This window comes from Centrocercus urophasianus, unplaced genomic scaffold (genome assembly GCF_019232065.1).
Source record: "Centrocercus urophasianus isolate 14NV4802_14NV808 unplaced genomic scaffold, USGS_Curo_1.0 seq_10, whole genome shotgun sequence".
NCBI classification, from domain to species: Eukaryota; Metazoa; Chordata; class Aves; order Galliformes; family Phasianidae; genus Centrocercus; species Centrocercus urophasianus.
In genome coordinates, this window is record NW_024884142.1 from 21,913,077 (window position 1) to 21,938,144 (window position 25,068).

Sequence of the window (25,068 nt, forward strand, 5' to 3'; positions counted from 1 at the left end):
AGACACTCCAGGATAAAGTAAAATAATACTGTACTCTTGAGCTCTTTTTTTGTCCCTTTCAGTGTTAATCACGTTGGGCTTTTTTTGTTCTTCTGGATAAAATGTGTAATGAAGGCTTACTTATAAATGTGAAAGGACTGGATATGCCAGTAGCTCTGCCTCACAATACCATGTTGTGTTTCCAAATTTTTTGAAAACTGAAATGGTAAAACATCTCACCAGCTGGTTAAGCTCCAGTTTGATAACATGATAATAAAAGGTCTAATCCAATCTAAATCTAAAGACAATATTTTTTTTCAATATAGCTAAGAACAGAGTGGGGTTGGGTGCTCTTTTTTTTTAGCTTTTTGTTGCCACTGCTGTTTCAAGAAAGCATTTTTTCTAATTTTTTTTCTTTTCAACCAGTATTGAAGCATGCAGCAAGGCAATGTAAAATTTCCCAAACTTTGATATAAACTTTTCAAAAATCAAACAAGGTTAAACACCTTTAGAAAGTTCACATTTCAGTCTTCAAACTGAATCAGATTTGGCCACTTTATTACAGTAATAATTTGTCTTTCCCTCTGATGTTACACTTCCCCTCTCAAATATATTTTTCCTTGTCATTCCTCCTGTTATGACTCAGCTGTGCCACAGAGCAATTTACACAGTAAGCCAACAGAATTCTTGTACGTTTAGATGCTTGGAAGTTTTACTATTAATAAATTAGATTTCAAGTTCCACAATAATTGAATTTGAATGATCAAAACAAAAAAGCAACAACAGAGTAGCATCACTGATTTCTGCATTCTAGTAAATACAGAAGTCAGAGAATGAATAATAGAGATGGGTCTTTAGTTACTCTGCAGTATTATGATATGCAGTATCTCCTCGTACATTCATACATAAAAAACTGTTGGTAGTTCTAATGAAATCTAATGTTCTTTTTTTTTTAAACGATCTATAACTGCAGGAGTAGTTTTCCCTTATATTTACATTTTCTTTTTTACCTTGTAACCTTGTTTTCCTGGTTCACCAGATTCTCCTTTTGAGCCTTTCTGTCCCTAAAATAAATGTAGAAACAAAAATGAGAAATCAGAGATTATTCAGATTAAAATACAGAGTTATACAAAACAGATACAGACTCCTCCATACAATTGTACTGTTTCGTCTGCAAATCCTCATTCACCGACACTTCCTCATCTATCCATTTAATACTATATATTAAGTACCATCCTCAAAAAGATGATTTCCTGGATCTAACGAGACTGTATTTCTCAACAGATTAGGTGTTTCTTCTCAGATTACCACATAACGATTTCCTTGAGTCATCAGTCTTTTCAGAAACCAGTAAAGAATACATAAAATGTCTTAGAATAAGAATCAAAGAGAGTTTCTTTCAGTTTGTTTGATAAAGTTGAGACCAAAAAAAAGCAGGAAAAAGACAAAAGTTTTGGTAGAATATGTAGAGACTGGAGTCAGACTTCAAATGCTCAGGAAAGCAAATGAAGAAATATTTCACATACTCTAATCTTTTCAAGACATTCAAGACATAAGTTTTACTCTGAAATTTAGAGCATCAGTAGGAGATTTTGACAACAGGCTATTATGGTATTGTATATTCAGAAAACCTTCCCTCTGTTAAAATGTTTTTTAAATTAGCAAACTGCACTTCTCTGAAGCCAGAATGTACTCTCCCTGGTGTTTTCAAATGGTATCTCTGTAAGGAATGTTTGAACACATCCCTCTTACCTTCATTCCCATTAGGCCAGCATGTCCTGGGCGGCCAGGTGGACAAGCATTGGGACACTGGAAGAACATTCATTTTGTCAGCACCAGATAGCTTGGATAAGGTTGTCTTTAAATGGTTTTTTAAAACACTGTGGACAAATCTTACCAATGGGTCACCATCTTGCAGACCAATTGTTCCCTAAATTAAATGAAATTAATCAAAATTAGTAAAAGAAAATTAAACAGGCCTGATCCATTTGGCATTAGACAAAATGGAAAATACAACTATCTGAAGCTGGAATCAGAAGTATAATTAACCAAAGGATCTCTGATATGAAAACAACCTAAACTGTAGGATATTATTGTAAGACTCCAAGTCCCAAAGAATCCCATCCTTTAAGTTGTAACATTTTTTTCTGAAGAAAAAGCCTCTTCTTTTTTTCTTAAGCTATTTAAAACATACTTAGGTTGTCCATCTTTTACTTTAAATATCAAACTCTACAGACCTACTGTTTGATTTACTAATATATCTGTAGTCAATCTGGTGGTAATTTGTACCAGAGGTTTTATATATCCATGGTAGATTATTCCTAAAATTTTTATATAATGAAAGGCAAAATTTGAGTTTCAGTATTTAGGCAAGTACTACAAGGTAAAGTTACAAACTCTGTAGATTTCAAACAGAATCCAAAACAATTATTGTGGTCAGGATGACTTTTATTTTTCAAGCTTACTAACATTCAAGAAGAAAAAAAAAAAAAAGAAAAACCATATATTTTCAGAGAAAATAATCTCATAACACAAGTACTGGTAGGTGAGTGACATGTCTGCCAGTTTCTGGAACTGCAGTAAACTAGAGACCTCTGTATAACCAGATGGAGTCAGCTGGGGGGGGGAGGAAGGCCATTTCTCATATTAAATCAAATAATTGATGGAAGTTCATAGGAGGCTTATGAGACACAACAGGAACAAATATGACTTCACAGAAGCTGCTGGATTCTCCAAAGCCCAGTGGAATGGATGATTATGTCAGAATGAAGCAGGGGAGTTTAAAGAACTGAACTACTGTCTTTTAATACAAAAGGACTTAAAATAAAATAAAATAAAATAAAATAAAATAAAAAGTTGAAGGCATGATAGGGATCAGTAACTGGATTGAAACTGTGTAACATCAAGAAACCTTGATGACAAAATTATCAGTGAATAGAGGAAGCATACACCATTACTGAGGGTTCCTTTCTAACTGCCTTTTTATGTTTCCTAAATACCCCTCTCCATGTTATCATTCACTGTTATTTTTTTAAACCATGTCTCATTCAACACTCTGGTAACTTTCATGAAGACAAGAGACAAGGTCTAGAATAAGCGTATAGATTTAGAGTCTGTTCAGCAGAAAAACAGTGGAGCTTTAAAAGAAGTATTAGTGTGACAAACTTTTCTTCAAGCTTGCACTTCTCAACCCACAGCCTCCAATTGTGCCTGCCAGATGCTCCCTGGGCAGGTAATTAGCCACAACACAAAGGCATGACAAATACTCCTCTTCCTAAGAGGCTCAGAGAGGACAACCATCCTCCTACAGAGGTAAAACTGGTGTAGTTTTCTTACATCTCTTGCAAGTAGCGGGCAACAGAAAAAATAAGTAGCACCTGTAAACATACATTACTCAAGCTCTTTAGCCAAATAATTCTTTTCTAGCAGAGAATAGTCTGCCTCTACTGATGAACTACCACTGCTGAAGTCCAACAAACAGTACAAGTACTATAACACACAGGGAAATTTAAAACTTGCAAAAGTTACAGTTTAAGACCATTTGCAGAAATGGGAATACGTGATCACAGAAATTACAGAGTTTGCATCTCAAAATATTTTTCTTAAGTAGAAGGACTAGAAATACACTTTCTAAGTGGAAGTAGACAAGTTAATATTGTTGCATGAGTTGTATTGCAGGCTTTGAACACAAGAATGTATGATTTGATGTATCTTGCTGAAATCCTTAAGTTGGTATTATGTTGTGGGACTTAAAGTCTTGTTCAAGCAGCACTAATAGTGTATATAAAACTCAGATGTTAGCACATATTAAATACACTTACTCGAGGGCCCGGAGGTCCCGGTGGTCCTGGTGGCCCCCTTTTTCCTGGATCTCCCTAAATTAAAAAAATTCTATTGATTCATAGTCACAATGATAACAAATAATCACATATTCATACCAAATAACAGAAGCAATATATGAATTTACTACAGAAGGACAGAAGAAATAAAATTAAAACTTTTAGCAAACACAGCAGTACTTACAGGTGGGCCAGCACGGCCTACTTCACCAGGCAGCCCTGCAGCACCAGCTGGACCCTGTAACAACGAAGTTAAACAGTAATTTTAGATCATGCAATACCTGTACAACAAGCATTTGAGGAGAGTGAACACAGCATTTTCTCAAACAACAAATTATGCCTTCAGACACCATTATTCTTGCCCAATGACACTAATAGATGAGGACAGCATATACAGTAGACATAGAACGCCGGAAATAAACCAGTCCCTTTTTCCTCCGTATTACTTTATTTGAACTGAATAATAAACATATCTAACAGATTTTACAAAATTAAACAGTATATTTATGAATTGTAAAGGTGATACTTACAGGTGGTCCAAGAAGACCCTTGCCCTGTGAAATATGAAAAAAAGTCAGAAATGTGGAGAGGCTTTTGCACCGAGTTGAGCTGTTTGCCAAGGGAAAAAAAAAAAATACTTGGCAGTAAAAAGCATGAAAACCCTGGTGTTTGATTCTGCAGAATGGTTTTGAAAACTTGTTTAACCAGTGTTAGACATTTATTATTAGGTAATTGACATCTGAAGAAAAAATAAATTACTGATTAAGCTTCCTTGCACTAACACACTAGTATTTCCATGTGCATATTTATAAACACATGCACCATCAAAAGAATGTAGAAATGAAAGCCTTTGTGCTTAGCCAATTGTCAGACAGCAAGATAGACACATTTATGATATAATTTTACTAACAGGGCATTTAAATTGATAATAAAAAAAAAAAACAACCCTTTTTTTTTTTCCTCTACTTCCCCAAGGTCTAAATTCATTGAAGTGGTGCTTTTTCAGCAGCTAGAAAGAACTTCTCATGCTTATATTTTCTATTAGTATTGCTTTGAGTCATTTTAATGAGAAGTATCCAACAACCAAATGTGTTTCTGCTTATTTGGAAAATGATTTTCCTCTGCAAAAACAAATCTCTAAGTATTGCATTTCTAAAGATATCTGAATATTTAAGGAGAACACTGTCAATAAAGTGTACGAAAGACTGGAACACAAAATCATAAACTTGCTTCACTAGATTTGATATAATGAAGCACCTGGGCTAAGTGGCACATAAAAGTCCATAAATACCAAACTGGATTTATGTCTGCAATGTTTCCCTGATGTAACACAAGGAAAATTCCAAGTATTTAAGAGAGTAATTTCATTTTATTCACTTAACACAGAGCAGAAAATAAACCTTTCCATCTCGCCTAATGTACATGATTCCTTTGCTATTACTTAATACTCACTGCAGTTTATTACATTGCCTATATCTAATTATACAAATTCAACCATCAATGCTTCACATACCTGGTATTACACTATGCCATCTGCATTTATATCACTTTGACAATTTGATTATCACCTTGATAATGTAACAGTGAAAGGCAGTGATACAGAAAGACAGTTATGGCTACTGACTGTGTGAGCTACACACAGGCCCAGGAGAAGCCACTTGCTCCCATGCTGCCCATTCCATTGTATCTCCTTACCCACCTAACTAGGAGAAGCAGAGGCCCAGTGCTGCCCCCAGCAATTCATGTCTCTCCCCTTGCCCTGCTACTTCAGGCCATGAACTCCCTACAATCAGAGCCAGTTAGGGAGTTGAAAGCTCCAACCAGTAGGGACCTACACACAGCAATCAGTGACCTCTCACAGCTGCCTCCATTCATGCCTGTGCCTAAAGGGAAAGCCCCTTTACATCCACACAGTCTGGTTCCTTGCCATCAGCTTTGAAGGAGCACACTCCATGGGGCTGCATTTTTCAGACACTATATATTCACAGTCCTATCAATATTTTGTATCTGTAAAATAAAAGTAATACATTGACTAGTAGAAAAGTTAGAGGGAGCCTGAGAGAGTGTGAACCAAAGGGTGTAATACATGCACTGAATCTAGCACACACCCCAGGTCTCTTGCTTTACCTTTATATAACTGACAATTCTCATCTCACCACTATAAACATTCCTGCAGATTTATCTTTAAATACAGTGTCCAACTTCTTGCTAAGCAGAGGCAGAACAACTCCGAAAGCTACCCCTACTGATGATCAATGAAGCATGTCACCAAAGCAGAAAAATGCTCCGAGGTTGATGAACTTTCAACAGTGGTTCAAAATCTCAGCAGATTTACTGATTTTACAGCCTAAAAAATATGGTCAGAATATGGACCTGAATCAAGTCAGTTCTACTCTGAGTGGAATCATCATTCAACTTTATTAAGTTGTCCAGTTTGCTGCTTTCTCATAGTAACATCTCTGTTTCTACTTCTTTAAGTATATTTTACATACACACTTTTTTTAAAGTTCATAAATGATTCCATCGCACATTAGTCTGTTAATTATAAGATAAAATACTGTATATTTTCCTCAAGTTATTTCTTATTTGAATTCATTGAATCATAAAATCATTTGAGTTGGAAGGGACCCTTAAATGCCATCTAGTCCAACTCCCCTGCAATGAACAGGAACACCTACAGCTACATCAGGTTGCTCAGAGCCCCATGCAACCTGACCTTGAATGTCTCCAGAGATGGGACAGCCACCCCCTCTCTGGGCAACCTGTTCCTGTTTACCTTGTCGTAAAAACCTTTTCCCTTATATCCATTATATCTAAATCTCCATTCTTTTAGTTTGAAACCATTCCCCCCATCCTATCACCTTTAGCAAACCCTGCTAAAGAGCCTGTCCCCTTCTTTCATATTGACTCCCTTTAGATACTGGAAAGCCACTCTCAGGTCTCTCCAGAGCCTCCTCTTATTGAGTCTGAACAGACCCAGCTCTCTCAGCCTGTCCTCGTGGAGAAGCTGTTTCATCCCTTGGATCATTTTTGTGGCCCTCCTTTGAACATGTTCATACTACAGTATTTTAACAACTTTACAGTTCCCTACTTTTTCTTTTATATATTTCTTCTCATGTATGCTTTTTTCCATATCATCTGAATAACAAATCCGATAACCTGACTCTCCATTCTAGTTATTTATTTTTAAAAGTATTGAGAATTACCAGTAAATGGTTTCACCGACTATTTGACAGCAAAAAATGAAAACAACAAAAAACTAACAGAGAAACTCAGGCCTTCATTTTACCCAAAAGCTATCCCGGTTTTGCTATTATTTGTGAACTAAGTTTAGCTGTGACATCAAGACTACAGATTTTTCAGCCATTGTAAAGGTATTGTAGGTATAAATCAGGCTCCATGTTTTCAGGCAAGAAAACAGCATCCATGAGAATCAAATGCAAATGTCTACATAGATTGATTCATCTTAGGTTTGAATATTTCTATAATGTAACCTTTTCAAAAATAGCATTGCTATTTCTTCTATGGACAAATATCAATGATATTTGTGCATCAAAAGACAAAGATTTTCATGAAAATGACTGCTATATGGGAAAATAATGCCTCCTTTAGATAATCCCCTTTGGATAATGTCCAAAAGGAATTTAAATCTTAACTAAATTATCTTTATGTGTGGCCCTTTTACAGTTTTACACCACTCATGTTTTTCCGGTACTCATTTTCCTAGTTCCCTGTATCATCTTAGTTTCTAGACACCATCATTCACTTCTCTAACCTCGTTAAATTTCTGGAATTCACAATTCTTTACAAACCCTAAAGATAAATGCTAAATTCATCTATATGCCAATGTGAACAGCATTTTTTGCATGTTCTTTCTCATATGTTGTCTTGCTCTCATATGGAATGGCACAGAAAGTCCTATACATAATTTAAAGTTCAACAAGGCTATTTAAAGACATGATGAAGAGCTGAAATAGTATGACTGTAGGTAAATAAATTTATCCAAATAAAACACGGGCTATCTTGTCTCTACAGATTTTGACAAGTAGATGGAAATCAACACTGGCAATGCTTCCAAAACTATGACCACATCAAGGACATACCTTTCTTTTCTACAGTATACAAATCAAATGTGTCCTCTTCACTAAATCCTACACATTTTCATGTAATGATAAAAGGTTCCTCAGGCTACTTTATTTTTCTAGGAGTTCTTTGAAAACTCGGAAATAGTTTTTGGCTGTGTAGATTTGAGGTCTAAAAAGCCTCCTCATGTACTAAACTTAAGACTTACCGGAAGTCCACGGGCACCTGGAGGTCCTGGCTCACCCTTCAAAAGATAAAAAATTGAGTTTTTCAAGTGAAATTAGAACAAAGTTTTGTATACAACACACAGGAAAATGTTCTAATCTTTCGCTGGCTATAATTCTGCAAGATAAGCTATTGGATCTTTTCTCTTGAGAAAAACAATTCAAACATACTAGTTACTATGATTTCTGATGTATACTTCATTTGTCTGATTGCTGATGAAGTCAGGTTTCTCTACTCTTGTTCCCACTGCGTATGATTATGAAATTATTACAATCAAATAGGGAGAAATAGAGGGGAAGAGATTAATCACTACTGAAGATGCTCAGTCTTCATGCCATCAATGTAACATCACCATTCCTTACTGCCAGCTGAGAGAATGGGAGTTCCTTTGGACTGTGGGAAAGGGCCCTTTGAGACTCCCACAGATTTTTAATACTGTAAGAAAGGCTGCATCATCTCATTAGTTGCATAGAGACAAACAAAAATCCTACTAAAAAAATATTGTATCACAGAATGGCTTTAATTGGAAGGGACCTCAAGGGTCATCAAGTTCCAACCATGCCACATGCAGGGTTGCCAACAGCTAGATCAAGTACTAGATCACATTGCACAGGGCCCCATCAGCCTGGCCTTGAACACCTCCAGGGATGGGGCATCCACAGCCTCTATGGGCTACCTGTTCCAGCATTTCACTGTGCAGTTCCTAACGAACTTTCCCCTGACATCTAATATAAATCTCCCTTCCTTTAATTTAAAACCATTCCCCCTTGTCCTACCATAATCTACCCTTGTATAAAGTTGATTTCCCTCATATTTACAAACTCCCTTTAAATACTGAAACGCCACAATGAGGTTTCCCTGCAGCCTTCTCTTTTTCAGGCTGAACAAGCTCAGTTCATTCAGTCTATCTTCATAGGAGGAGCTATAGCCCTTTGATCAGCTTGTCCCTCCTCTGGTCCATCTTCAGAAGCTCCTCAGAGGCATTTTCTGTGCTGGGGTCACCAGACTTGGATGCAGTACTCCAGATGGGTCCTCGCAAGAGCAAAGCAGACAGGGACAATCAACTTTCACATGCTGCTGGCTACCTCTCTTCTGATGGAACCCAGGATACATTGGCTTTCTGGGCTGCAAATGCCCACTGCTGGCTGATGTTAAATTTTTCATCAGCCAGGACCCCTAAGTCGTTTTATATATAATATTGTTCTTACCTTCTGTCCTTTTGGTCCTGTGGCACCTGGTGATCCATCAGGACCTGTTAACCCCTTTGGGAGTAATGTGTAAGATGTACAGGTTACATATGCTTTTCTTAATCACAGAAAAAAACATCTAAACAATAGAATAATTAAGCTGTTAGATGAGTTGAGTAACTGCAGTAGCCTTATCACTGAGATGCCTATTTACACATACAGGTGGAATTGAGATACAATTCCAATCTATGTTTAAACACTGCTTAAGTTAAAAGCACTAGCTTCTGTTGACAAATAATCAGTGCTTGTAAAAAACGTCCTTCAAAAATGATTCTGTTAAATTATAATTAAGCTTCACATTTGAATTCAGATGATCATATTTTGTCCTGATAGGAGACAGACAAATTTAGTTTATAGCTCAAGTTAAAAACAACCATCTGTGTTTTCCAGTTCAACTGAATTGTTCACAGCTACAAATTGAAAGAAGCAACAAGACTCTCAAACCTGTAAGTTGTTATCTGAAATAACAGAAGGAAGACTAGTTTTATAGAGGCCTTTTTTCCACTTTCTACACATGTGCACTTCAAAAGGAATTAAAATAAATTGTCAGAGTTTCCCTGAGAAACATGCATTACTAAAGTCAATCTGTAGAAACATAATTATGGAGATTCTATGTACCTTCACTAATCATTTCTGTCGAATCGCAAATTCAAGAGAAAAACTAATTTCTGAGGAAGAAAGCAGTGGCAGTTCAATATTAGTACAAAAGACCACTCTGGGGAAAGTTTTTCCCCTTCCTTTTTGTCACGGATGACGGAAGGATTGATCCTAAAGATCACATTGGTTCACTTTATCAGTCATTGCTTCCTGTAGTTTGGTTCTTAAGGAAATGTCACTCCCCAGCTTCCGGATAGCCACCTACAGCACTCAGGAATAACTGATTCACAAACTTCTGCCTCTCGGGAAAAGAAGCTACGGAGACTGCCTTGTCTAAACGAATTGGAACACCCTTATGTTAATCACTCTGAACAAAAAAAAGCAGGTTGTTTACCTAGCTAAAAGTAAAAAGTCATAATGATACTATAACTGCAAATTCATTTGGGGTTCTTTTGTTCACTTTCATTTCCAAAATTCTAATCAGCTTAGACAGTTTAGAAATTTCCAGAGAACCATAAGAAATGCCTTGCTTTTATGTTTGTCCAATAATTTCCTCTTTTGGTTCACCTCCAGCAAGTCAGTGTTCACCCAGAGGGATGTATACTCTGTTAATTTTCTTTCTAAAGCTTACATGATCATTACAGGCAATTACTGTACAATATCTTAACTCAGTCTATTAAACCTGACACTGAAACAGTTTGTGAAAGAAAAGCAAGAATTTAAGAAGTCAGAGCCACACCAATTAGAAAGGGAAGAAGGAATTATAAATCCAAAACCCCAATTAAAAGTTGAATGCTCAGTGGGAGTACAATAAGGTCTTTTTTTTTTTTCTTTCTTTTTTTACTGGAAATGAAAAAGGATTACCATTTCAGAATGTATCATTTTAGTATTAGTTTCACTCACTGATAAACATGAGTGTACGGGCAAGTGTGAATGAGTGTTTACAGCTGACTTGAGTTTTAAAAGTTCTGTTTCACCTGATTGTGTTATAATGAATCCTGGCAAGGGAGAGAAAATCATGCCTAAACTATAAATTATATATATATATATATTATATAGCCTAAACTATAGAATTTTAAAAGTTGCAGCTCTTCTCATGGGTTTTTGACGCATACAAATGGGCCTTGGTCCTGTTTTGCTGCCAGGAAGAAAGGAAGCTGATAAGGAATACTGAAAGTAACAGGAGCCCATTTCATCCTTCAGATTTGAATTTTGAAGCCTAACTAAAGACTTCTCCAGCTCCATGTTCTCTTAATACCTTTAAAAATAATAATAAAAAAGAAAAACCCTGATCCTGCAACAGTATTTCAATCATCAATAAAATTAAGCGGTTTAGTTTATTTCTATTGTGGTAGATGTATGGTGATGCATTGTGCATTACCTGTACTGTAATATACTGTATTATTGTCTATTATCTGACACCCAGAACTACCGCCACCAGCCTCGCCCTCCCCGGACGCCAACCACCCCGTAGGGACCCGCGGCCGCGCTGCAGTGAGAAGTAGAGGCAGATTTAGCGCCCCCTGCCGGCCGGCCGCGTGGGGAGCCGGCTCGCCTTAGCGCCTGTGCCGCGCAGCACAGCGTGGCGCTCTGCCCGTTTGCGGCACGGCCGCTCTTGCTATGGGCACGCTCTTCAGCAGGGTAGCGGCACCCAACGCTGCTCCTCCTCTGCTTCACTCCAGCAGGGAGGACACAGAGCTGTGTTCCTTCCAGACAGCACGTTTTAGCTTGAGCGAAGTGCCTCTCCCCAACTTGTGCTGCTGGCACTAAGCTGGCAGCTCTGAGGAAGCCAGAGACCTCAGGAGAAGGTCATGCTTCTACAGAAATAGACTAAAACCAAGCGCTCTTTCTTAAAGAAATTCCATAAAGTCAAGCATACTCACATCAGCTCCCGGCTCTCCAGGCAGGCCTGGGGATCCTGCTTTGCCTGCGTCCCCGTCTGGACCCTTTGGGATTTAAATGCAGAAGACATTTTGCATACTGCAGAAAGGGAGGCAGAAACAAAACCTTGTACTTCTCCTCCCACGGAGCAGACACAAAATAACTGAAAGCACTTACCGGTGGACCTGGAGGGCCATTAGGTCCTCTTTCTCCCTAACGGGGGACAAAAGGGAAGGTATTAGACTTACAAGGACCTTCTGTGGACCTTTGTGAGAAACACTGATTTACAGATTGATGGGAATATTCACAAACTGATTTTTTTTCTCTTTTTTTAATAGGAAATGAATAATAAACTTTCATGAATGCTACTACAGTCTAACAGAAATAATCACAGAAAGATCTGTCAGGAAATGGAAAATATATAGTAGCTGCTATCAGAAATAATGCCACTTCTTAGCATGCTTTATTATGGTGATATTACATAATTCCTTTTGCAATTTGATTTATAAAATCCTTGCACCCTATTTAAGGCAATTAATCACAGCATATGACCATGATTACATAAAATAAAAATTCCTATAATGTCCTATAATGTCAGAATCGGAAAAGCCACTCCTCAAGCCTGCTACAGAATATAATATCCATCGCTTCCTGTGCAGTTCTGCTGCCAGTTCTCCCCAGAATCAAATGCAGAGGACAACACAGGTACATCTTGAGGCATCACCTGTTCCCTAGGCGATGCTTAGGAAATACTTACATCAATGCCATCAATGCCAGGAACTCCTGGTGGCCCTGGTGGACCTGGGGGGCCTGGTGGACCAGGGAGCCCTCTCTGACAAGGAGTAAAAGAAGAAGCAATTAGATCCTGGTAAGTCTGTAAAAGCCAGTCTGTGAGTGAGGGCTTCTTTGGGTAATTCAGGCACTGGTGGTCTGTGTTCTTCCCACCCATGTCAGGACCAGCAGGCCCTATGCTTTCGCTTTTGTGGTGATAGCAGCACACTCCTCTCACAGTCAGCACAGGGATGAGGTGTTAAACCCCTTCCTCTGTCTGGATGCCCTGCTGCTCCCATGGTGCTGGCACAGGGGGACTTAACTCCCTGCCCCAGCCATGTGCTAATGTTAGAGCGGCAAAATTAAAGACAGTGATCTTTGCAAACCAAACACTAAAATTCACTGAGCTATTCTAATTCCTCAGCCAGTATAAAGCAGACAATCTTCCCGAGAGTTTGTGCTAAGGAAGGAAGCTTAAAACTAACCCTTTCGCTATTTCAGTGGCAGCTTCAGATGCTGCCCTGTTTCCACAGGATTACATTAGCATCTACAGAGAAACTTTCTTCAAGTGCCAGGCTCCCAGGGGAGAAGTGGGAGGCGCGGCATGTGGAAACTGAGAGAAAGGCTTTTACAGGTCTGCGTCCTATAATGAGGGTCTCTGTTCTACCCACAGCCAACTCTGGCTGTCCCCACAAAGGCACTCTGTTGAGACGGAGGCCAGCCCAGGGCCTGCTGGGGCCCTGCTCCTCACAGAGCTGCTGCTCTGGCTGCCTTGCCTCCCCACACCAGACTTTCCAGCAGTAATCTAGCCAGTGCTATTTGTAGGTGGAGGAGAAAAGGGTCAAAAACCATCCAGCAGGTCAGTTCCAGGGCATGACAAAAAACAGCCTTCAGCCCCTCTTCATACAGACCCTTTCCCTTAGCACGCAGCACCATCCCTTTCCTCACACTTACCTCAATCACTGTCTGGCTTATCTGTAAGGGAGAAAAACAGGGATAAAGTCAGAATAAACTTACTTGAGCAAAGCAGAAGCAAAAAATCTGCAAGAAGAGCCCGAGAAGCAGAGAGCCCCATGCAGCCCACGCCATAGTGGGAACAGTTTTTGCAGCCACCTAGGTGCTACGATACACAGAATACCAAAATGTGCCTTACAGCCGAAAGGTGAGCTGGGCTGGAAGGCACCCCTCACAGCTCCTTATTAACTGCCTAGGAGAGGGTCGTGGGATTGGAGGAGAGCTGAAGGCTGGAGGAAGAGGATTGAATGACTGCAGTTCCTTTAACCCTTTGCCCTGCTCGCTGTTGCTTTGGGCACCCTCCCTCACCTCCCACCGAGGGTTTCCCTCCCTCAGGTTGCCCAGGAGTCTGCAAGGAGACAGCAATCTCTCTTCACTGTCAGGGACAACTTTCGAAAGCCTCTGACCCTAGCACGGGCTGAGAAGGAAAAGATAGGAAGGCATGGAAGAGTTAAAGTGAAGCTGCTACTCCAGGGGGCTGGGTTGCTAAAGGCACCAAATTTCAGTCAGGTATGGTGAAACAGACTTCTCTGGACAAAGAGGGAGAAAATGAAGCTCCTGTGAACTTGATAGATTCAGTGGCAGCCTGGTTCAGCACTGTCAGGCTGGGAACGCTGCTCACCCGGGCTGGGAGCTCACCACAGCCTTCTCTCTGGGGCCGCAGGGGATCGCAGTGAATCAGCATCCACTGGACTTCAAACTGGTAGGGAAGACAAAACAACGTTAATTCAACAGGGGGTCACACTTGACAAAGTTTAAATAGGACCAAAACTGATCAGTGTATTTTGAAAGGTAGGCATTTAACACTAATTAATGCAGTCATGAGGGTATGGGGTGCTGCTGTTCAGCACAGGCCACAGGAGTGGACTAGCTCAACCTCTGGAGCTTCTTCTAGAGCAGATCACCACTCTGCATGCCTTCAGACACAACGTCTGGAGGCATTTTAAAGAGGGAGCATAAGCCTGCTGAGAGATTTAAAGAGAAGGTGAGATTCATCATTCATTTTTATAGAGTAGATAAGTACACAGGCAGTTATCTCATATTATGTTATACTGACAGTTTTATTGAAGGACACACAGTCCTAAAAAGATTTCTTCTGACTAAACAGTTGTGTCCATGAGGAGTGATATGTCCAAGAACAGAAACAGAAGGTCTAAGTGTGAGGAGTTCAGACAGGTGGATCATATGTACGCTAGCAAAACCCTGTGGTTGAGTAATACGCATCTGTGAAATTTCACATATTCCTTGAATTTTTATTTGGCACTTGAAAATGACATCGGAATAAGGCAACCTCTTCTCAGAAAGTGTCACTGAGTCTTTCTTGATTTGCATATGTAGATTAAATACTACCTAGCCTTTCTTAAAAATTATTCAGTAGCTCAAATGCACATCTTCAGAGGCATATCCACTGATATATCATGCCTCAAATAGATTTTTAAGTACCAAAAGTATATTACAATAATAACTGTTGCGCATAGTTATTATGTTCAAGGTTTAATGTCTTCCGTCTGATATAGTACCAGCTTGGCTTATGACTCACAAATGAGTGGTTTGTGCTGTGAGTTCTTAACTTAATGATAAAATTCACAGGATTTTTCCTTTCATTTCATTGTGAATGGCTGACAAACTGAGGAAGAAGAAGGATTGTTTTTTACCTTGTAACAACATAGAGATCTGTGTGGCAAAGACTGTGATTTGTTTTTGAGAAGCTGAAAATAGAAACGTGAGTATCCAAGGGCATTCACTTCTTATTTCTTTGCTCCTCTGAATCTTCCTTATTCTATAGAGCTGAAGTAGCTTCCCACCATCCCTCCCACAGTATAATATATTAGTGCCTTCTTCTGGCTACCTCCTGCACTCCTGCTAGGATATTCCATTGCTCTTTTCAGTGCCAGCCTGTGGCTGGTGCAGAGAGAACCGAGGTGCTTTCCTCTCCTGATACTTTCCCTGTATTAACTTAATTGCATACTGACTGCTGTAGCTAAAAAATGTTTAAAGTCCTTTAAGATTTCTGCAAAACACCCAGATGTCCACAAGTTGCTTTTTTGCTTATCCTTTCAGCTCCTCCACTTCAGTGCTGCCACTCTGAAATTCTTGCTATCACATCTCTGCTCTTCTATTTACTGCAGCCTCCGGAGTGCTGTGAACAGCACAAAGGAGGCAGAATCATAGTTTCTTTTACCTGTTGTGTTATCTGACACCATTATCTGAGTCCACTCTTTATCTTCTTTATTCAATTCTCATTATAAAGCCTTTCCCAATCCTTGATAATAGACAACTGATAGACAGAATAGACATGAAAGTATTGAGTGTATACTATAATTTAATAGCTGGCAATGCAATAATAAAAATGAGAGTATCTGGAATCTGAAGATTCACAAAAAAAGCATAAAATGGGATCAAATGACCCCTAGATAATTTATTTCATAACATGCTACTCAGTTCTGAGTCCTGCATTATTCACCCTGAAGCTCACCTGCAGAGGCTGAAAGTTTGTAACTGGCTCTTAATGAATGCTTAAGCTGGGCTTAATCTATTTCTGATTTAAATAAGAATCTATTCCTCATTTAAAAGGATAGACATGGTACAATTTCTTCTTCTACTGTTTGTCTGTTTAATGTTAAAATGAAATTTAATAGTACTAAAACTAAACAGTAGTCCATTCAGTAGCTCAGAGATACTAAAATTAAGGTTGCCTATGAACACTTCCACTGTATCTGACCAGGACCAGTGTGATTCTACTCTTCTTCCCTCAGAATGCTTGCTTCATTCACCAGATCAAATAAGCAAGTTCATGTACTGTAGAAATTGGAGTTTGGGACTGAATAAGAGAAAGAAAAAAAAGAAAAAAAAGAGAAAGAAAAAGAAAAAGAAGGGTGGTAGAAGGTGGTAGAAAAAGAAAGGGTTGCTCTGTGGTAAAGGCAGAAAGATAATACTGAATGAGTGGATTATACTCCTGATCTTGTCCCATAAATCTTATAGAGTACTGACTATTAAAATCAAAATAGCTGGTTTAGATGGCATTCTGCACCATAGTAGGAAAGACTGGTTGCTTGAATGGAAGTACCTTGGTACAGGTTATGCAGAAAGTCTGATCAACAACAAATGTAACTGAAATCAATAGTCTTGAGCTGTATTTTCAACTTGCAAAGAGTTACAGTATCTGCAAACACTATGAAAAAAAATGACTTTAAAGCCATACCAGTAGCCCGTATCTGCATCAACACATTGTTTTGCCTTTTTTCACATATAGATAAGAATTACTTCTTTGTGTGTGTTTGTGGCGGGGCTGTTGACTGGTGGCATTTTGTTGTTGTTGATTCCTTTTTTTTTTTTTTTTTTTTTTTGCTTCTGCATTAAGGTGAGAAAGATATGAGATGAGAAAATGGTAATTACTGGGTTGGGCTATACTTCAATGCAAGACTCTCCAAGTGCCAACAAATCCATCTCAAAAGAATGCTACTAGCAAATGTGTATTATACATTTTTTAAGTTGGGACCAAATTTTTCAACTTTGAACAAAGTCAATGTTAAAAGAGAAAATTTATAATGAGGTTATAAAATGGGATTACTTGCTACAGAAGGAGCTTGGCTCACTGAGCCAGGAAATCCCTTTAATGCCTCATGTTTTCTTCTAACATTCTTGAATGGCTAAAGAGAAAACTGATAATTTTGTTTTGATCAAGAAGGAGTTTGAATGGTGAGCACTATGTAAGGCCTGGTACTCTCATGAGATTAAAAAGCAAACAAAAATAAGTCTGAACAAGAGAGGGAGGCATCCCATACAGGAAAAAACACCTAGCATTGTTTACAAATCACTGTACCATGAAGTGAATATGAAAGGAGTTAAAATGTTTGAAACATGCACAAGTATGTGGGTTGCTCTGAAAGTAGTGCCTTTTATTTATTTCCATGGAAACTACAACAAATGTAAAGAGCACAATAAGACAGTTTGGTACAGTAAATTGTCACCTACAAAAAAATTATTTTTCAGGATAGTCACCACCGTTAGCTGTGCATTTTCACAGGCAGTAAATAAGAGCCTGAATGCTGCACCTATAAAAATCTGCATGGCAATCTGGAATGTGGTTTGTCTTTCACGCCATTCTCATTACTGCTAAAATGATCACCCTCCATTTCTCTGTGCTAATATCTACTGTATGATCTCCATAAATGTACAGCAGGCATCAGTGAATGTTAGTGGGTGCCATTTTTTTCCCCATGAAGAAATTCAGTGACGCGCCTTTTACAGAATCACAGAATCACAGAATTGTAGGGGTTGGAAGGGACCTCCAGAGATCATCAAGACCAACCCCCCTGCCAAAGCAGGTTCCCTACAGCAGGTCGCACAGGTCGGCATCCAGGCAGGTCTTGAACATCTCCAGAGAAGGAGACTCCACCACCTCCCTGGGCAGCCTGTTCCAGTGCTCCGTCACCTCACTGTAAAGAAGTTCTTGCGCACATTGGTGCGGAACTTCCTGTGCTGCAGCTCCCGTTTCCCCTTGTCCTGTCTCCACTCACCACTTTCTTTCATACACATTTCCATGTCAGAGGCCATGTTGTCACACTGCCCCTCTGCTGCAGTCTGTCACATAGCAACAACATGGAAAGGAATATTGGTGGAAAGGTTTAGCCTCTGCTGCCAGACCACCAACATCCACCTCTGATGTCATGAGCCAACACAGTAGCATAGAAGGTATTACTTTCAGAGCAGTCATCATAATTTAACATGTCTTTGACAATTACTTGGTCAGGCAACAATTTTTTTTTTTTTTTTTAGTCAGATTGCTTTGTAATTAATTTGCTTTGGGCTTTTTCAATTGCTTTAAGGTTATGTTTCACTTCACTTTTTGTTTTACCTCTTTGACTTTTTAAAATTAGAAATTAAATCATTTCATTGGAAAAATAGTAAAAGGGTGGGGCTGACCTCATGTTCATTTAGGGGAGGACTGAGAAAGGAAAATATGACCATTTTTCCCTTGCCAGTATTTCACACTGATCTTTCTGAGTATATTGAGCTGATTAAAAGAATGCCACCATTTTGAAGATCTTACATGTAGATGTTCTATCAAATCAGTGCAAAGCGTCGTCAAGGATGAAATGCAGGTACAAAGATCTTAGAAAGTAACCTCAGATAAATCAAGGATAATCATAAAGCAAAGCTATTAAAATTTAATCTTTTAAGACCCATAGATGTGTAAGACCTATAGGTCAATAATTTCAGTATTCATTTTCCAAAATTCCTACAGCATTTCTGTTCAATTTTAATTTCATAGAACAGGTATAATTCAATTAGTTGTGTTTGTCTGTTTACTGTTTTGCCCTCTTAAGTTTTATGGAAATGCTCACATCTGCTCACAGTTTTGCTTATGCAATTCAATTGTCTTAGTAGTGCTTTTGATTAGGTATATGGAAGTTTATTAAAATCTAAATAAGATTTAAATATCTGGAGTAGGATAAGTCCATAGTTAAGCATTTAACAGTACTGTAGGCTTTAAGAAAAACTCTGACATTCCTCTGGGGCTAAATCAGAACATGTCTGCAGCTGCCTTCTGGACAAGCTGTCTCCCTGTGCCCTGCAGGGTAATTGGTGCCTCAGGGATGATTCAAGGAAAAACAGCCCTTCAGGGAAATTACAATTCAGCTGTGATCAGTTTTCAGGTGGGAGCTCCTCTGCTATTTTTAATCAATGATATCTATGTTTGTTCTAGGAGAATTCTATTGTTTACAATCTGTACATTTGCTTTCAAGTGACAAGCTGCATGTATTTAAAACATATCAATTTATTCTGTGAGATTTCTCAGAGTGAAGAAAACATAAGGCATTTTTTTTTTATCTTACACAGGCATAATCTGTGCAATGCTGTAAATTGACCCCTGTTCAGCAAATACTCGTAATTACTTTCCTCTTAGATGTTACAAGTCAGATAACTGCACTAGTCTAGTAAAAAGCATTAAATGTCAATTAAATAATGACCAAGGATCACTTCTAATGAAGTGTTTAGTGCCAATTATGAGAAACTGGGCCTCTGAAAACAAGGAAACTAAGGTAATTTCTATCATCTTACAGCAGTTAATATTTGAGCAATTTGAAATTAATGCCCTTAACTTTTCATAACAGGCATGGAATTCAGGAATTAGGTTCTTTTTTGGTTTTGAAATAATTATAAATCTCGTATTTATTACTTTGAGCTTATAATGGATTGTTTGAATTACTTTTAGATTAAACAAAACAAAAAAAGAAAAAGAAAAAAGAAATACTGTGTGTTTTTTATTTAAAAAAGATAAAATGCAGCTGTAAACCTGTATGAAAGTTTGCCCCCTATAAAACATTCCAGAAATCTTGGAAGAAGTCCTTTTAGAGGCTCAAAGACAAGACATTATTTCTAATGGAACTCTATATAATACCTCCAAGGCAATCATAGTAACAACAAGCAATAAATAATATCTTTTAAAATGAGATGTATTATTTGCACTCATAAGAAACTGATTTCTTCTGCAAGATAAAGAGAGCACTCACAGAATAGTGAAGGAAAAAATATAAACAAGAAGAGGGAACATAGTTTATGTCCTTTAAAAATTATACTACTGGAAGTAATATACTTTAACAATGCTTGGAAATAAATCAGAAATCATGCCTGGGACATATTAAATAACCAAGATTGATGAGATGTTTAAAGTGAATATAGTCAAGCAAGTAAAAGGGTAAGTCTAGAATGTACCCAACCATAGCTTTTTTACTCAATTTAAAGAGAAAACAAATTACACAAGTTAAACCACAAATGTGTACAATATATAAAGCCATTTTAAAATATCTATTCTATCTGCTTGTTTATTTTCTTTATCATAATTCCAAAGTATATGGTCTTCCTTAATCTACAGTTTTATAATATTAGGCTGGACCACCACGATTGTCAGTTTTGACTTCATAGTGCAGGCCATGCAATCCTATCTAGGGTGTCCTATGTCAAGCCAACAGTTCTGTCTGAATTAAAGTTTTTTTTTGTTGTGTAGGTTTGGTTTAAAAACTTAATGAGTTTTTTACCTTCTTTCTTCCTCAACAATTTGTTCCAGCGCTTCATAATTCTTTTTGTCAAGAACTACAACATATTCCTCAGTTTTAAGACCTTTTAACCCAAAAGATTTGAGTTTTTTTTTCAAAAACTGACCGTGAATCCTTCCACAAACATTTCAAAGATGTAAAGAAATATTTTGCACAATAAATGATGAACTGTAAAAGTGACTTAATTTCATCTTGCTCTTTCATCCTTGAAGTAGGGTGTCCTATATCTAACATTCACCAGTACAACAAATAGCTTTACATTTGCTTAACATAATGCTTAATGATGTGAGTGCTTAAAAATATATGAGGCAGAACTTAATGCAAGACACTTTCCCCACAAAATGTCTGAAATGTCCAGCCTACTTGCTGCTCTTTTTTTGTATGCCTCACTGAAAAAGTCACATCTCTGATAAACACAGGGTTGAAAACACCCAAAAATGGCGTAAGAGGAAGGAGGATAAAATTCCAATTTTCCTCTGCTCCTTTTTCTAACTTCATTAATTCTAGCCATAATCATAGAATCATAAAATGATTTGAGTTGGAAGGGAATCTTAAAGATCATCACCCATCCACGGCAATGGGTAAGGACATCTTCCACAAGATCAGGTTGCTCAGAGCCCAATATGATTTTGAGCACTTGCAATGGTGGGGCATCCATAAATTCTCTGGGAAATCTATTTCGGTGTGTCACTGCTGTCATCATGAAAAATGACTTCCTTATATCCAATTTCTATCCTTTTTCAGCGTGAAACTATTGCCCACTGTCCTGTCACTACAGGCCAAATAAAAAGTCTTTATCTTTTTTACAAATCCCCTTTCATATATTGAAAGGCCCCAAAAAGGTCTTCCAAGACCCATCTCTTCTCCAGGCTGAACAAGCCCAGCTCCCTCAACCTTTCTTCATGGGAGATGTGCTGCAGCTATTTGTGGCCCTCCTCTGGACCTGCTCCTACAGCTCCATGACTTTTCTTGTGCTGGGAGCTCCAGACTTGGACATAATACTTCAAGTGAGGCTTCATGAGGGCAGAGCAGAGGGGGACAGTCATCTCCCTCACTTGCTGGCCATCCCTCTTTTGATAGAACCCAGGTTATCACTGACCTTCTGGGCTGTACGTGCACGCTTGCTGGCATGAGGGAAATGCAAGTTCTTGACAAGATCGGCTTAAAACCGTAACTCTTCTAGTTTGTGTGCTGCCTCCTCCAACCACTATTTCATCATGCAACAGGAACCCTCTTTGTTTTTAAAAGCGTCTAACCTGAAGGCATGATTTGCTGTAATACTTCATACTGGACATTTCAGTACTATTACACTATTGCCTACATCTCTCTGTGAATTTAATCTAGATACATTTTCAAAGACTGTGGATTTTCACACTAAAATATGTAGAATATTTTAAAGTATGTAATATTTTCTTCATCCCATCCATTCATTCAACCACTAATATTCCTCAGACCAGTCAGTAAATGTACAGTTAATCATGACAATATCAACTCTAGCATTATGATATTGAATGATATTTTCAAAGATCAATTTTTGTTCTCAGCAGAATTAATACGGCTTTTCAGCTACTGATAGATCCTAATCCACATTGAGAGCAACATATTAGGCAGCGACTTTCAGAAACCTCTGCTACCATTTTCCAAGAGAATCTGATGTCAGATATGATACAGATATGGCAAATTATGAGATGTTGCTTTTCTTGCAACACTTTGAATTTTATACAGTTTTGGCAAATAATATGAGATATACATAGTTAATGCAAGACGTATCTCACTTCACTCATTTTACTTCAAAGTTGATGCAAATCTGCAGTGTAGTAATAAGGAAAGTGTTCACTATATATTAAATATATGATTCTCTTTTGCCATTCAACTCATTCTGAAATGAGTGCTTTGCTGTTCATGTTATATGTTCCTAAGACATGTAAAGAGGATCCTTGAAATAAAAAGAAATTTATATTATTCAGCATAAAATGCATTATGACTCACTAGCTGAAAAAACTCTGGCTGAAAAGAAATTTTCACTGATGTCTAGAAGGAAAAATGCAGATGTACAGCTACAAGTAGTTTTCTTAAATCAGAAGTTATGACTATGTCACTTTCTCTGTGTTTTATATTAATCATTGATCTTGGGAACTAAATCAGATCGTCAAATAATAAAATCCCTGAGGTTTTTCATCTTCAGTTTTCTTGATAGAAGGGCACAAAAGCATTCAGTATTTTCCGTATGTTTCTCTCAGTGTGATTTTCTCCACCAAAACAACTCTCTCCTCACTATAGTAGAATGAAGAGGATATTTTAAGCATTGAATTAACAAACAGGATATAAAATAATCATTTGACTGCCTGTTCTTGTCACACCATATGAAGGAATGAAGAATGAAGGAACACACCATAGTGAGTTTTGATCAATCTCATGTAGGAGATATTCCCTTTGTAGTAACTACATGTAATATTTATTCTGAGACAGGACTACTCATCCCTAGCTTATAGTTCGTGTGCACAAAGAAGTGAGAGATCCCAGTTCCTGTTCAATGAATGCTTTGGTCTCTTTGATGTGAGGTACAGTCCACAAGTCCATGTCCTGAGACTTCCTTCTAGATTAAGCTCCATATATGATACAAACAAGGGAACATAGATCTGATATATCCAGACAGAATAGAACCAATGACAGATGTGTTGTTGTCTAAGTTCACTGATGAAACTTAGACATAGCTTGAATCATCCCTTACCTGCCACTATTTATATGTATGCACACAACATTTGAAATTAAGAGTTAGTACTTACCTGCCAAGGGGGTTATTCTCTGCCATCTGTATTTTAAGAAAGCATCTGAAGATGTGTTCCATAGAAAGATTAAGTACAAAACTTTTTTTTTTTTTTTTTTAGTAATACAAGATTTTGAAACTTACCGGAACTGAAATTTGAGGATTATTTTTGAGTCTTCCAAGCACAGCGAAGCCATCAACACTGATTTTCCCCTTTGGTTTTATGTTTAGGGATTCTACTTTTATACAGTCAATAAAAAGTGTAACCCTGTTTGTTTCCACACTTATCATAAGCTTGTGCCATTGGGAATCAAACAAGAAAGGCAAATGTAAAAATGATGCAGTCTGGAGACTTCCATCCACTCCTTTATAAGAAAACTCAACACTTTTCATTGGACCGTTCAGATTCACTCCAACTTGTTCTTTTCCTGAAGAATCCTGAATCTGCCAAATAGTCCAGTATTTCTGAAGTGTGGCTCCAGTCATCCGAAAAGTAGTAAGAAAGGAATATTCATCAGGCAATCCATTGGAATATATTGCACTGTGTAAAATCAAAATACAGTGAATTTGTTGTGTATTTGTTCTGTAAAACTGCACACAGAATCAGTTCCTCAGTAGAGCTATACTGCAGACATTCTTTCATCTGTGCTTTTCTACCTTAAGAGTCTTAAGAAGACATATCCTTTAGAGGCATTAGCACTGTAGGAACTATGTGGGTTCCTCTTCCTCTATTGTAAATTGTTTATGATAACCCTTTCTATGAATAACGAATCAAGGAATAGCAGACTAGTATTTTACCTTTAGAAAGTATATCCTACAATTATGATGCTTTTATTACATTTAGAAAATCAGTCAGCTTAGTGTGACTTTTGCTTGGCTGGGTAAATAGTGCAGAGCTTTAATTTTGAAGGCATAAGAATATCTTTTGCAAAGGCATTTTCTTGTTCATCCTGACAATATCCATTTTGTTAATCTATTATCTGTCACTGCAGCAGAAACCACTCAACAAAACGTTTATTGATAATCATGCAGATATTAAGAACCTACACTAACAAGACTACAAGTAGCAAAGAACAGATTTTCCTCATACAAAATATTTCATTGTTTTGCCACTGCTGCAACATCCAAGACTTGAAAGCACAAACACAGATGTATTAATGTCTAAAATAATTTTGTCATTTTTAACTCAAATGTACCAGTGGATCCCATGCAATATTTTAAAAATAAGTCTTTTCAGTTTTTATGTGTGGTGAAATTGTTGCATCCTAACTGAGTTGGCACTGACACATAATTTACCATGTCTCCATACTTAAGAATGTCACATGGAAAAGGTTGTATTTGACTAAATTTCATGGGGATAGAGACATTGAGAAATGGAGCAAAGCTTTTTGTTACCAATATTCATTAAAAGAACTTCTCAGGTAAGTAGGCATTTTGAACAAAACTAATTTCTGAGTGGCAGATCAATCCTATGTCAGCAAGAATTTAGCCATTACTGAATCTCTACAGCTAAGAAAGGAGAAGGAGAAGGAGAAGGAGAAGGAGAAGGAGAAGGAGAAGGAGAAGGAGAAGGAGAAGGAGAAGGAGAAGGAGAAGGAGAAGGA

General features: G+C 37.9%; 1 protein-coding gene across 1 annotated transcript in view; it reads right to left on the bottom strand.

Moving 5' to 3' along the window:
• Positions 1 to 25,068, bottom strand: part of COL9A1 (collagen type IX alpha 1 chain) — a 65,086-nt gene that overhangs the window by 31,888 nt on the left and 8,130 nt on the right. Inside the window, exons 5-18 of the mRNA XM_042820097.1 lie at positions 23,609 to 24,005; positions 14,259 to 14,336; positions 13,577 to 13,597; positions 12,609 to 12,683; positions 12,029 to 12,064; positions 11,854 to 11,916; positions 9,335 to 9,388; positions 8,110 to 8,145; positions 4,349 to 4,372; positions 4,003 to 4,056; positions 3,801 to 3,854; positions 1,877 to 1,909; positions 1,732 to 1,788; positions 990 to 1,043 (exon numbers count right to left, since the gene is read on the bottom strand). Of these exons, the coding sequence (XP_042676031.1) occupies positions 990 to 1,043; positions 1,732 to 1,788; positions 1,877 to 1,909; positions 3,801 to 3,854; positions 4,003 to 4,056; positions 4,349 to 4,372; positions 8,110 to 8,145; positions 9,335 to 9,388; positions 11,854 to 11,916; positions 12,029 to 12,064; positions 12,609 to 12,683; positions 13,577 to 13,597; positions 14,259 to 14,336; positions 23,609 to 24,005 (1,036 nt within the window). The remainder of the gene's footprint in view (positions 1 to 989; positions 1,044 to 1,731; positions 1,789 to 1,876; positions 1,910 to 3,800; positions 3,855 to 4,002; positions 4,057 to 4,348; positions 4,373 to 8,109; positions 8,146 to 9,334; positions 9,389 to 11,853; positions 11,917 to 12,028; positions 12,065 to 12,608; positions 12,684 to 13,576; positions 13,598 to 14,258; positions 14,337 to 23,608; positions 24,006 to 25,068) is intronic.